General features: G+C 32.5%; 1 protein-coding gene across 1 annotated transcript in view; it reads right to left on the bottom strand.

Annotated features, from left to right (window-relative positions):
- PTPN4 (protein tyrosine phosphatase, non-receptor type 4 (megakaryocyte)) overlaps positions 1-13,009 on the bottom strand; it is a 154,624-nt gene that overhangs the window by 71,913 nt on the left and 69,702 nt on the right. The window contains exons 4-9 of the mRNA XM_004674719.2: positions 11,895-11,937; positions 11,720-11,798; positions 7,330-7,374; positions 7,005-7,057; positions 6,549-6,669; positions 999-1,086 (exon numbers count right to left, since the gene is read on the bottom strand). Coding sequence (XP_004674776.1) covers positions 999-1,086; positions 6,549-6,669; positions 7,005-7,057; positions 7,330-7,374; positions 11,720-11,798; positions 11,895-11,937 — 429 coding nt within the window. The remainder of the gene's footprint in view (positions 1-998; positions 1,087-6,548; positions 6,670-7,004; positions 7,058-7,329; positions 7,375-11,719; positions 11,799-11,894; positions 11,938-13,009) is intronic.

The raw sequence follows: 13,009 nt of genomic DNA, 5'->3' as shown, positions 1-13,009 counted from the left end.
ATATCCAAATACAGAGGGTGGCTGAAGGAATACATTTTAAAGAAAACTAAAGTTTTAAGAGCAACATACCTACACATTTTAAATGGAATCAGATAGATTCTCAAGTCACAAATACAAGTGTTTGAGGAGAGTAAGTCGTTTGGTCTTTTTTTTAAAAGAGAGAATGACATAAGTTTTTTAAAACTGTAACAACTATCACTCTTCTCCTAGAACATAACATTATAAGGTCCAATGATTAGTTTGAAGAGAATGTAAACCATGTTACCAGCTCAACTGTGGTTATCTATAATTCCACTTTTCATTGATTATGGAGAACTGCTGTGTGCTGGACACTTTTAAAGAAATATGACCTCTTCATAAAGAAACCTTGAGAAGGAATCTAGCTGAAGAGACACACAAATGAAAGATAGCTACTCACAAATAAAATAGGACAGGAGGGTAAGTCTTTTGCAGTCAACAAAGTTAAAACAAGAAAATAGAAGCAGCCAACACACAGAAACCAGTGATTATAAATCCCCTTAGTAGAGCAAAGAAATAAGTAAAATGATAATATACTTGGTTTATAAATAATTTTTTTATGAAATCACTACACGGTGAAAATTAAATAACTGCAGTAAAACAGAGGGGTTGAAAGCAACTTTTATGACAATGTTTATTATAAAAGCCAAATATACAACAAAACTACATTTCCTGTAACTTATTTTGTAAAATAAAAATTCTAAATGTAGTATCCTATTTTCTGCAAAATGATCTTTATAACATAAAACACCACCTTGAATAAAAATGATGGAAAAAATTCACTTCTTCCAATCTTCTCCTGAGGAAGTGAGAAATGGTCAGTGCAACTATCAGAGGAAATGGTCAGTGTAACTGCGTCAGCAGCACTCACTAACTATTCTATTAGTTCCCTAAGATTGTCATGGCATCAAAAAATAAAAAAAATGACACTGAATAACAGAACTTAACTCAACAATATGAAGTAAGTTTTTTTCACTTACCCTTGCATAGTGAAATTCAACTCCATAGAGTTCTAAGGTACGTGCTGTATTCAGGTAATTAAATTCAGCCTCTGCAGGAGACAAGCCTCTGTAAAAATATTATTAAGTTAAAAATTATATCAATCACAAATACAGTCTATTAGAAAAAGGCTATTTGGCTGTAAATATTTCAGCATTCTAAAGAAACCTTTTACAAAACATCGTACATGATTACTTCTCCAACACGGTATTTTAAAAACAAAGACAAATCCTTAGACCCTTATAACAGCTATCTAGTGGTTACCAGAAAAGAAGAATGGTGGAGCTAGAAAAGGTAGAGGGAGCCAACTGGTTGCTGTGGGAGGGGACATTTGGTGGTGGCTGTGGTGTGACATAGTGATTGCTGAGATGAGAAACTGTATACCTGAAAATTACATAATGTTGTAAACTGATGTCAACTTAATTCAAAAAATTGTTTTGAAAACTATGGTCCATATACTGTATCAGTACTGAAATCACACAGGGTACTTCTGAAACATGCAGATGCTGAGATGACTTCCAGAGCAGTAATGCTTTTCAGAATAAGATGCGCAGACCATAATCTGCGAATCTGTGACTCATAGTCAGTACAGAAATTGAGCATCACTCTTTAATAGCACCTTGGCTGAATAATTTTGTCTGCTGAATCCAATAATTTTAAAAAAGGCTTAAATTTTATGTATTTTATTATTTCACTTTACTTTTCAGAAACTTGTGTTTTATTATATTTTTCAGAAATATAGTTCCATGACAAATTGAGGGGAAACTGGTTTTTCATCACAGCTTCAAAATACTGTTTTATAGAGTGTACAGATAAAACAGAGTCCAAATGGTTTATATTGAACAGATATCCAGGTAACTTACATGAACACAAGTTTGAGAACTACTTCCGTAAATACAAAGCCAGGAAAAACAGATTTACTCCTATTTTATATATTATTCTAAGGCAAATGATAGCATCAAAACTATACTCAAACAAAAGGAGCAAATTGCAAAATAAAAGATATCAATACTTTATTCATTAATAAATCTAGAAAAGGGAGACCACAGCCTGCCAATGCATGATCATAAAAAAAAGAATTCCTCAAAATAAGAAAAAAAAAGCAAAACACTTCAGTTACCTATAAAGTTCAATTATGTTAAATAAATACCTGCCCCAACTCAGTTAAAATAAAAGATTCTATTTTTTGTTTGTTTTGTTTAAAAATTTGAGGCATCATGTCTCCAAAACAAATAAAAATAAATCAGTCAAAAATGCAATCTTTACCTTAAAAATGCAATTTCTAATTATCGGTAAATTTTAAAGATTTGACTTCTCTTCAAGACCTTAAATCCTATATGCTATGTGGTAAAACTTTTGCAATAAATGAATTTACTATTAGAACAAAGCACAACCTTACCACACAACTAATCTACTAAATTCCCATTCATTAAGCCATATTTTATTTCAGAGGTTAGCAAATTTTTACCGGAAAAGTTTAAGACAGTAAACATTTTAGGCTTCTTAGGGCCAAATGAGCCCTACAGTTAGGTAAAAGCAACGATAGAATGTGGGAATCTGTGGCCCAATAATTTTTTATTCACTGACAATGAAATTGGAATTTCATATGCCACATAATATATTTTTCTTTTGATTTTTTTTAGCCACCTAAAGTGTGTAAACAGGAGGAAGCAGACCAAGATGGTTCCTTGCTTTGCTTCCCAGAGAATCATTTAGTTTAGCTATTACTAGTTTAAGTGTTACTGACTTCCTGAAGCTCACTGAAAGCAAGTACCTGGCAATCTCTTGTCTGGAACCACAGAGAGGAACACTATCAGAGGTGCACAAATATGAGCCACCCTTTCCCCCAACTAGCATTCACACCACCGATCAGATCTCTCCAGGCCCCTTCCCCATTCTCTGACTCAGCTGCTAAAGATCAGGTCTCCAGAACTACAGAACACCAGAAAGGCCAAAAATTTTAGATGACATAAAAACCACTGGTTCATCTGCTAGAAAGGGAATAGTAGTTCAAATCTCTAGCTACTGCTATATTTACATTTAAAAAATGGAGAAATCTAAAGCAAAACGACAGGTCAAACAACAACAAAAACAAACAAAAAAACCACAGGGCAATGAGCGAATTCAAGGGAACATCACCTCAAAAGGAAAAAGAAAAATCTCCAGAATCCAACTAAAAAGATGTGATTTTTTTTTATCTTCCTATCAGAGTTCAAAATTTCCACAATATGAGAGTAGACTATATAAAATGGAGGACTGAATCAAGAAGATAGCAATGCACTAAGGACCTAGTTAAAAGAAGAGAGAGAAATGAGATATAAAAAAATGAGAAATATCTGACATTAGAAGAGCCAACAAAAGAATCAAGAAGGGGGTTATCAAGAGGGGGAGGGTGTGAATAGAATGCCCATCAAAGGAAATAATAGAGGAAAATTTCCTATAGCTTGAGAACAAATTAAATATACTAATCCATACAGTTAAAGAATATATAGTTACCTAAAAGCAACAAGACCTACAAATAAATAAATAGATGTATAGTAGTGAAAGTAGCAAGAGTTCAGACAAAGAAAGAATACTGAAAGTGGCTAGAGGTCAAAAGCAGGTATCATATAAAGATATGCTGAGGCTTATGCCAGAATCCTCAGCAGAAACTCTAAGGTCAAGAAGAGAGTAGAATGATGTATTCAAAATTCTTAAATGTTAAAAACTATCAGCCAAGAATACCATATCCCACAAGATTCACTTTCTAGTAAAGGCCTTCCTAGATATACAAAAACTTAAGTATGCAAACACTAGATCTCCCCTACAAGAAATGTTGAAGGGGGTACCCTCAACTAAATCAACATGAGGAACATCCACAAAAAAATTATATAAGAAATAAATAGAACCAAAAAAACCCACACACACACAAGGCAATAGTAAATAGTCACATATCAATAATCATTCTAAATATAATCGAGCTGAACTTACTAATCAAAAGGCACAGCGTAGCTGACCGGATCAGGAAACAAAATACAACTTTCGGTTGTCTGAGACCAATCTGAGCTCCAAAGATAGACATAGTTTCAAAATAAATGATTGGAAAACAATCGTACCAGCAAGTAGGACCCCAAAATAGACAAGGACAACATACTTACTATGTCAAATAAAATAAACTTCCAGCTAAAAAGTTACAAGACAAAGGGATGGACATTACATAATGATTACAGGATCAACACATCAGACAAAGGAAAAAGAATTGAGAATGAAATTAATCCACACTTACAAGGGCAATTAATGTATGACAAAGAAGTCAAGGGTATACATTGGAGAAAAGAAAGTCTCTTCAGTAAATAATGCTGGGAAAACTAAAAAGCCACATGCAAAAGAATGAAAGTAGACCACTAACTCACAAGCAAATTAAAAAATTCTCTCAAAATGGTTTAAAAGCTTGGATATAAGACTGGAAATCATAAAATACATAAAAGAAGACAGGCAAAAACAGCTACAACACTGGCTACATGGATGTTTTTGGTGATCTGACTCCCACAACAAGAGAAACAAAACCAAATTAAACCCAAATGCTCTGAACAGCAAAGAAACTATTTTTAAACGAAAAGACACCATACTAAAAGGGAGAAAATATTTACAAGTCATACATCGATGAGGAGCTAATACCCAAGTTCTACAAAGAAATCATACAACTCAACAAAATGGAAACAAATAACCCATTTAAAAAATGGGCAGATGATCTAAAGAAGCACTTCTCCAAAGAAGATATGCATATAGTCAACAGACATATGAAAAGATGTTCACCATCACATATTATCAGAGAAATGCAAATCAAAAACACAATGAGGTACTATCTCACTCAAATGAGAGTTGCCAATATCAGAAAGACCAGAAACAATAGATGTTAGCAAGGCTGTAGGAAAAAAGGAATCCTTGTACACTGCTGATGGGAATATAGATTGGCATAGTCCTACTGGAAAAAAGTATGATTGTTTTCTCAAAATATTAAAAATGGAGCTGACATAGCAATTTCACTCTTAGGTACCTAACTGAGGAATCGAAACCACTAATTTGAAGGGACATATGCACTTCTATATTCATTGCAGCACCATTTACTGAACACAATTAAAAGATTCTAAATGCCCACTGACAGTTGAATAAATAAGATGTGGCAACACAAACACAAAAGGATGCAATGCAGTTATTAAAAAGATAGAACTCTTGCCATTGTGACGACATGGATGGAGCTAGCAGCAATTTTGCTAGGTGAAATAAGTCAGGAGAAAACCAAATACAAAATGTTCACTAATATGTGAATTATAGAGGAACAAAACAAAGGATCACATGAAAGCAAACCCTAGAAATCAGATGAAGCCAAACCCTAGAAATCTGTTAAACTGACATATCAGTAGCAAAAGGAGGTCCAAAGGACTATGGTGGAGAACTATGATTACCATGGAGGTGGGTGTGGTGTGATAATACACATCTTAAGAGGTGTTATCCTATACTTCTGAATCTCATACAGGGTTGTATACCAGTATTACCACAAGAAAACAACAAATAAAAATGGAAAGCAGAAGGGAAAATGTACAAACCATTTTTATTAACCCATGGGCTATACAAAATATAGACAGGCCGTATATTCCCAGACTGTTTTAGATACATGGGCCCTTACCAAATGAAATATGTTTGTTATAAGAATTATTATTTCTTCAGTGCTTATACCAAGTCTACAGCATGGTTCTTTGTATACATAAGCTCACTTAATCTTTACAGTAACAACAGAGGTAGATACTACTATTATCTTCCATTTACATATACGGAAACAGAGCAGTGGAAACAGAACAATTAAGCCAAGGCTATAAGACAATAAGTAATTTCTTCCAGAATTTCAGAGCAGGCAGTATACTTGGACAGACTATCAGCCAATATACAATATTCCTTAGATCCTCCATTCATATTTTAGATTGTATGTTAAAGTAAAAGTAAACCGTGAACCAATAAATATTACTTTCTAACCAAAGAAAGAAACCTCTTCTTAAAAAAAAAAATCAGAAAATTACTAACAAAATATCAAAGCTGAATATTACGATGAATGAAAAGCATGCTACTATTTTTGAAGGACTACATTTAAAAAAATTAATTTAGCATTATATAAAGCTCCTTTTTTCCCCTTGGTTCATTACCAAACATTCCTTTCACAGTTAAAAACTGAGAAAAAATTACTAAAGTATAAAGAACTGTTTATTGTACTATAAAATTTCTTCTTAAAGAATTGGAAATTTCTATAATAGCATATAAACTTCTGTTAGCTTTACGGTTCTTCAAAGAAATGAAAATAATCTCAGTGTATGAAATTAACAATAATGTTTTTAAAGAATATCACCTCTACTTCTTTACACCAATCACATTATTTTGTATAGTAGTAAATTATGTATATTAAATAAATAGAATCATATTAGAAATAAATTAAAACATTTTTCTAGAAAATAAGCCATTATGACATTTGCCAAGTAGCAGAAAAGTAAATCAATCCTTACATATGTTGCTGATGTAATTTTGCAATTTCTTTTTCAAAATCTTGAGGTTGATTAGGAATGAAAGAATAATCTGAGAGGTAGCCTGGCAAGTTCTCTGACTGACTGTAGTCTCCAAGTTCAGCTAATAAATGGAAGGAAAAATTCAATATTTAACAAACACATTTTCCAATTTTTTTAGAGTCTAATCGCCTATTCATCAAATCTATTTCTACAAGTAAAATATTTATTATTCTAATGTTCCTATTTAAGCAAGACACAACAATGCAATCAACATTCTTCTATGTCTGAAATAACTTCAGAAAATCCTAACAAATTAATATGCTTCATTACATTTCCTCTGAGATCCCATTTTCCTATACAGGAACATGTTTAATTAAATAATATGTCAACAGCATAGTACTGCCAACACAGACAATGATCCTGTGTCTTTTGACTCCAAAATGGGCTTATACTTACACTGAACAGCAAATGAAGCCAAAAGGGCAGCAGTATTATAAGGACAGGGCAACCTAATAAAAAAAAAAAGAGAGAGAGGAAATTTAGTATCCAAGGTGAAACAAAGTAATTTTTAAAGTACTATCAATTATATTACACTATTCACACTTGAGGTTTCTATTAGACTTACAATTTAACTACTAAGTAGTGAAATGAGCTGATGAGAGGAATACATGCTACATATAGCCACTTTCAAATAGATAATTAACCTGCAGTGATCATTAATTATTTAATACAAAATTTAAAGTATTTTTGAAACCCTTACTAAAAGTTTAAAATAGCCCACCTTCCAGTTAGAATGTCTTGCTTAATCTGCAAAAAATACTGGTACCTTAAAAAAAAAAAGTATAGTTAGTATTTACTGAAATTATAACTTTTAGAGCTTGAGATTGTATATTCACATTAATAAATAAAATTGAAATATTTAAATCTTTACTTTCATAATCTACATATTAATATATGTAAAAATTTTTAAAACTTATCTTGTTTTCAGTAGTATCTATTAAAAAAATCAGTATTTAAAAAAAATTTTAAATATATCTATATCATCCTTCATTTTTGTATAATGTATTATTTCAACATGAAACTCCCACCACCAATTCACTCCTGCACCATTACCATAATCCCTTGTGCTGATCTGTCTCCCTCCCCCTCACCTATAGAATGTCTCTCATCTATAGCTGCCTGACTTTGATTTTTACTTTATTACAGTTACCCTCCCTTCCCATCCCTTATGGTTCTTCTGTATTCCTCCTCTAAGTGAAACCACTCAATATTTTTCTTTTTCTTTCTGGCTTATTTCACTGAGCATAAGCCTTTCAAGCTTCATCCATGTTGCTGCAAAGAGCATGAGCTTATCCTTTTTGATTGCTGAGTAATATTCCATTGTGTAAATATACCACATCTTTTTGATTTATTCATTTATATTTGGGCCTCTGGGTTGCTTCCATAGTTTATCTATTGTAAATTGTGCTGCAAGAAACATAGGGGTGTACGTGTACTTCTGAATTAATGTTTTTTGTGTCCTTTGGGTAAATTCCTAGAAGTGGAATTGCTTATCATATGGAAGGTTCATTTTTAGTAGTTTGAGGAACCTGCACACAGCTTTCCATAGTGTTCAGACCAGTATGCATTGCCACTAGCAGTGTAGGAAATTTCCTTTCTCCACATCCTTGCCAACATTTGTTGTTGCTAGTTTTTATAATATATACCATTCTCACTGGTGGCAATAAGGTGGCATCTCATTGTGATTTTGATTTGCATTTTCCTGATCACAAATGATGTTGAACATTTTTTCATATGCCTGTTGGCCATTTGCACTTTCTTTGGGGGGAAAAAAAAACCTCAAGATTTTTAAAGGCCCACCCATGACTAAAGGAGAAATACTCTGAGCATTGGTGTATGCAAAAGGCAGAAACTTCGAGTCAGAAGTGTAGGTTGAAAACAGAAGCAATGCACTAATTGAAGAAAAAAAAATCTTCCTGCTGCAAGGACAGGCTAATGTAGGTAACATCATTTAAGGTAGTAGGAAACTGCAAATTGTAGAAAAACATCTTTTTAATTTTATTTGAGTTAAGGAAGCTTCCTTAAATCAGAAAGAGACTTACCCTCCCTTACTACTGCTCTATTAAAATTGCCAAGCACCCACTTCCCTATAAAAACATCAAAATTATAATTATTCTTCAATAGGGTGGTCGAAGTTGCTTTCAAGACGCTAAGTGAGAATACCTCCTTTTGTATCCATTAGTGACAAGTCATTCCCCACAGATGTAGCAATATTTGAACAAAGTGACTTGGGTTGTATAACATTGGCAAAAGACCAAATTTTGAAGTTTTTAATTTTTAATGTCAGTTTTACATTCAATATTAACTTATTAATATTGTTTACTAATATTGTTGCGATTTTGTCATGATATAGGATGTCTCCTCTCTGGTGCAGTCACCATAGTGTTCCCATCACCAAAGTGCCTTGACTGAGAGACTGCCTGAGAATACCAGGTGCTATTTGCTGTAAATGTGAGAATCTTAATCTTATCCCACTTTAAAAAAACAAAGTATATATGCCCTACATGTAAAAAAATCAAAAAAGTCATTAAAAATGTTAGCTGTTTGCTTAAGCTCATAAAGAGTTCCATGATATTATTCAGATTATCAAAAATACAATTTAGGTTTTCAGAGAAAGGTCATGCACATATATCCCTGACAAAGCACTGCAAAATCTACATGAATGAATGGTAACTATACTTAGTGAATCTTATTTATATACCAAGCAGTAAGGTCTGATACTGTGAAAACCAGAATTCAAGCCCTGGGGGATAAACCAGTCTGTGACTCTGGGCAAATGAGGCAAAATTTGGTTGAGCCTTAGTTTTTACATTTGTAAAAAGGAAACCCTATCACTTGCTAAATAACCCAAATAAGTTAATAAAAGCATGGTTTAAAGACAATTACAGCCTTTAAGATAGAATAATAATTAGGTAAATGTAGAAATGACATGTTTAAGTTGTAAAAATAACATAACTTTTCTAATTCGTTCAACAGGCACAAAAGCTATGAAGATAATGTCATTGGTATTCTAGAAAAACTGTAATTGTAATGATGCCAGCACCTGATAATACTAAATGATAGTGAGCCTAATGGAAACTCTAAGTCCATTCTATCTCCCTCCTAATCCACTGCTGAATCTCAAAGTAAGGAGGGATAACAGATTTCCTGTTTTGGGTGGTTTAAACAAGCCTTAAAATTTAATCAACCGGTGGCTGAGGGTTTCTTTTTTACTAATAAAACCATCGTATTGAGAAAACACAAGCAGTTTTTAAAAGGAGTATTTCTTAATGGAGGCTGTACATTATAATCACCTGTGAAGCTGTCCTGGCTCTGCAAGGTCCCATGCGACACCTATTAAGTTGAAATCTAGGAGAGCCGGGTATGGCATCAGCACATTTAAAAACTCCCTGAGTAACTCTAATTTGTAAGCAGCATAAAGAACACTGATGTATACCAAGGTTAATAAAAGCAAAACTAGCTGTTTATCCCATTTTGGCAATAGCACCAAGGTCCTACAAGATTCTAGGACATTCCATTATAAAGAGTTTGCTGAAATTATAGTGAAAACAAAACTAATCTTCTAGACTACGGATTCAACACAATTCCTTGATTACTAGGAAACTTTACTTTTCCTATGTCACAAAAATACTTTGAATTAATTATCAGTGAGATATTTATTCCCTGATCATGTTATCAAAATAGGCTATAAAAAAAAACACAAAAAAGCTCTATTATAAAATTAAGATAGCTGTTTCAATAATTATGAATACAGCTGTGACTGACAATATTTTAACAATTTATGTGAACAATCTTTTCATGACCATTAAACATGTTAGAAATGCAATTTAAAAATACCGGTCTTTTAGTTACAAATATTTCTTATACATTTAACATCTAGTTACATAAAAGATGTTATGAAATACTTTATCGATTTCAAGTTCTTATATGTGCCAGGAAACAATAAAATGCTTAATAATTCACAATTTTCATTAATTCTGAGTAGTTCCCTTGGAGTTCATTCAAAATTAGTGAAAATTTTACTAATACTGAGAATTACTAAAATGTTACTATTTAAATTATTTAACAATAAAAACAAAACTTTACTAAGACCTAAAATATTAAAATAAAGGTATTCATATAATACAACTTTACTTTTCAAGATAATTAGCTTGAATTCTGCTATTAGTTTCAAATGTTAAGAGTGCCAAGCCTAAGACCAATATCCTAAGCCACCCCATAACAAAAGTCAACACCATGTCCCTACTGCACCCCAATAAACCCACAGAAAAGGACTGTCGAGAATGTCAACCTAATGTTAGTTTTCATTTTGTCAACTGAAAACTCTCCTTTACAAAAATCTGAGTATTGGCAGTGTCAGCCAGACATTTTTCATTTGTTCTCAGAATATTTTAGTAATTAACTATTATAAGGTAGTTATTCTCCAAATTCTACCTTTAACAGTTTATCTACGTTTCATACATAATCAAGATGCTCATCTGGGCCGTTCTTACATTTATTTTTTCAAGTATAAATGACAATAAAATTAGACAGTAATTTAAAATTAAACTTAAAAACCCAGTGAAGTGAGCATTGGAATGCTGAACATCGTAGTGCATTCTCTGCCAACTTCCTTTAGAAACTCCATGATGTTAGAAACAAAGATAAAAATCTTGTAAGGACAAAAAGGTGAAAAGCTCTTCACCTACATGTAATGAATGCATACTTTATATGTAGTGAATGCGTATTTTATAAAGTCTGCGTTCTCTCAACGGAGACAGAATATGCTTATTTATGAAAAAGAAAAGGCAGGTACAATTCTCAACCCTTGCATGTAAGTAGAGCATCATCTGACTACTTCAGCAGTGCTTCTTAATCATTTTCACAAACAGAACAATTTAGTATTTGTATGACTCGGGAACGTCTGTGGTTAGGTGGATTGGCACTGGGGTTCAACTCTTCTAAAGCCCTCCATGCTTGCAAGGGGGAGGGAAATCATCATCCTAAAACAACTATCATCTATTCTGTGTGCTGGTTGGGAGAATTACAGCATAGTTATCTGTTTTCACTTAATCTCTAATTTTATAACAGTTTGACAATATTTTCAAGAAAAATATGCTCCATAAACCCACCTTGTATATTCTTCTTGCAACTTGTTGGGGTCACTTACAAAAAATTTGACTCTAAAGTTCAAACTGTAAGGAGATCCTCCTAGAATTAACAAAAGTAGGTCTAATTAATCAGATTATATTAATCCTTTATCTTTAAAAAATGTACTTGCAAAACATTAAGTAAATTTCTGCTCACTCTTTAGCTGCTTCCTTATTGGCTTGTTTGGATCCAGCCACCTCTGAAAAATAAATAAATAAAACTGATTTACTTTTTTTTTCTCGAGGAACTAGAACATCAATTCTTACAACTCTGTTCCATTTGAAGATTAATGCTAAAAATTGCATTTCTGAAAAGGACTACCTATGAGAAATTTTTACTATACTTCATTACAACATATGAAATTTCATCATAATATAACAAAAATATGCTAGAAATTATTGAATGTATTGTAGTAGTTATGATTTTCATTTGAACTCTCCACTAGATTATAAAGAGTCTGCCAATAATTTGTATTTCAAAAATAAAACTGTGTAAAAATCACAAGGATCTGAAGTGATCTGTTCATTTAACTATATTACCGTCTGGCAAGCTTCAAAAATTCTGTTTCATAAAAATATGCTTGGCTTTATGTGCTCATCCAGACAAAATTTAACTATAGGCCATGAAAATCTAAAGAAAGTATTTTTAACTCCTACCCTATCCATAAAAAACAAAAAACTAAAACTACTCTCCCCCCAAAAAACCCACACTATTTGGCAAGACAATGTTTAGTTTGGAGAAGGACTGTTTTTTTGTGTGTGTTAGAATTTTAAGTAATCGCAACACTTCTGAATGCTAGTTAAGCTCTATTTCAGAAAAACTATATCTGAATTCAGAAAACATTTTAACTGCCAACATGTTTCAGTTTAAAAAATTACAGAACCCAAACAAGATAATAGATGTGACAGTATGTTCAAAGCACTATGTATCATTATTTATAAGCTATGTATCATTATTTATAAACCTTAATCCTACTACCCATATTTGATGCCATGCAGAATACATAATTATTTTAAATTAAGTAACACCTGACTGGGAGTAATCACTAAATCTTTGCTTTCCACTATCCATAACATCAACACATAGCTGATTGACCTTTATCTATTTCTAGAAATTCACACTTCTCCTCCCTCTGTTCAGAACACCATCCTTATCCCAGTGCAGTTTTGGCCATAACATCTTAGTTGCAGATTTATTCTGACCTTTCATTCATATCTTACCAACATTTTCTCAATCTTCCATGCCAAAATTAAGAGATTTTTTTTTAAGAC

The sequence above is a fragment of the Condylura cristata genome, unplaced genomic scaffold (genome assembly GCF_000260355.1).
Source record: "Condylura cristata isolate star-nosed mole 26May11 unplaced genomic scaffold, ConCri1.0 scaffold00002, whole genome shotgun sequence".
In the NCBI taxonomy this organism is placed as follows: domain Eukaryota; kingdom Metazoa; phylum Chordata; class Mammalia; order Eulipotyphla; family Talpidae; genus Condylura; species Condylura cristata.
Note: the sequence above shows the minus strand (reverse complement) of the source record. Positions and strands in the feature narration are given on the sequence as shown.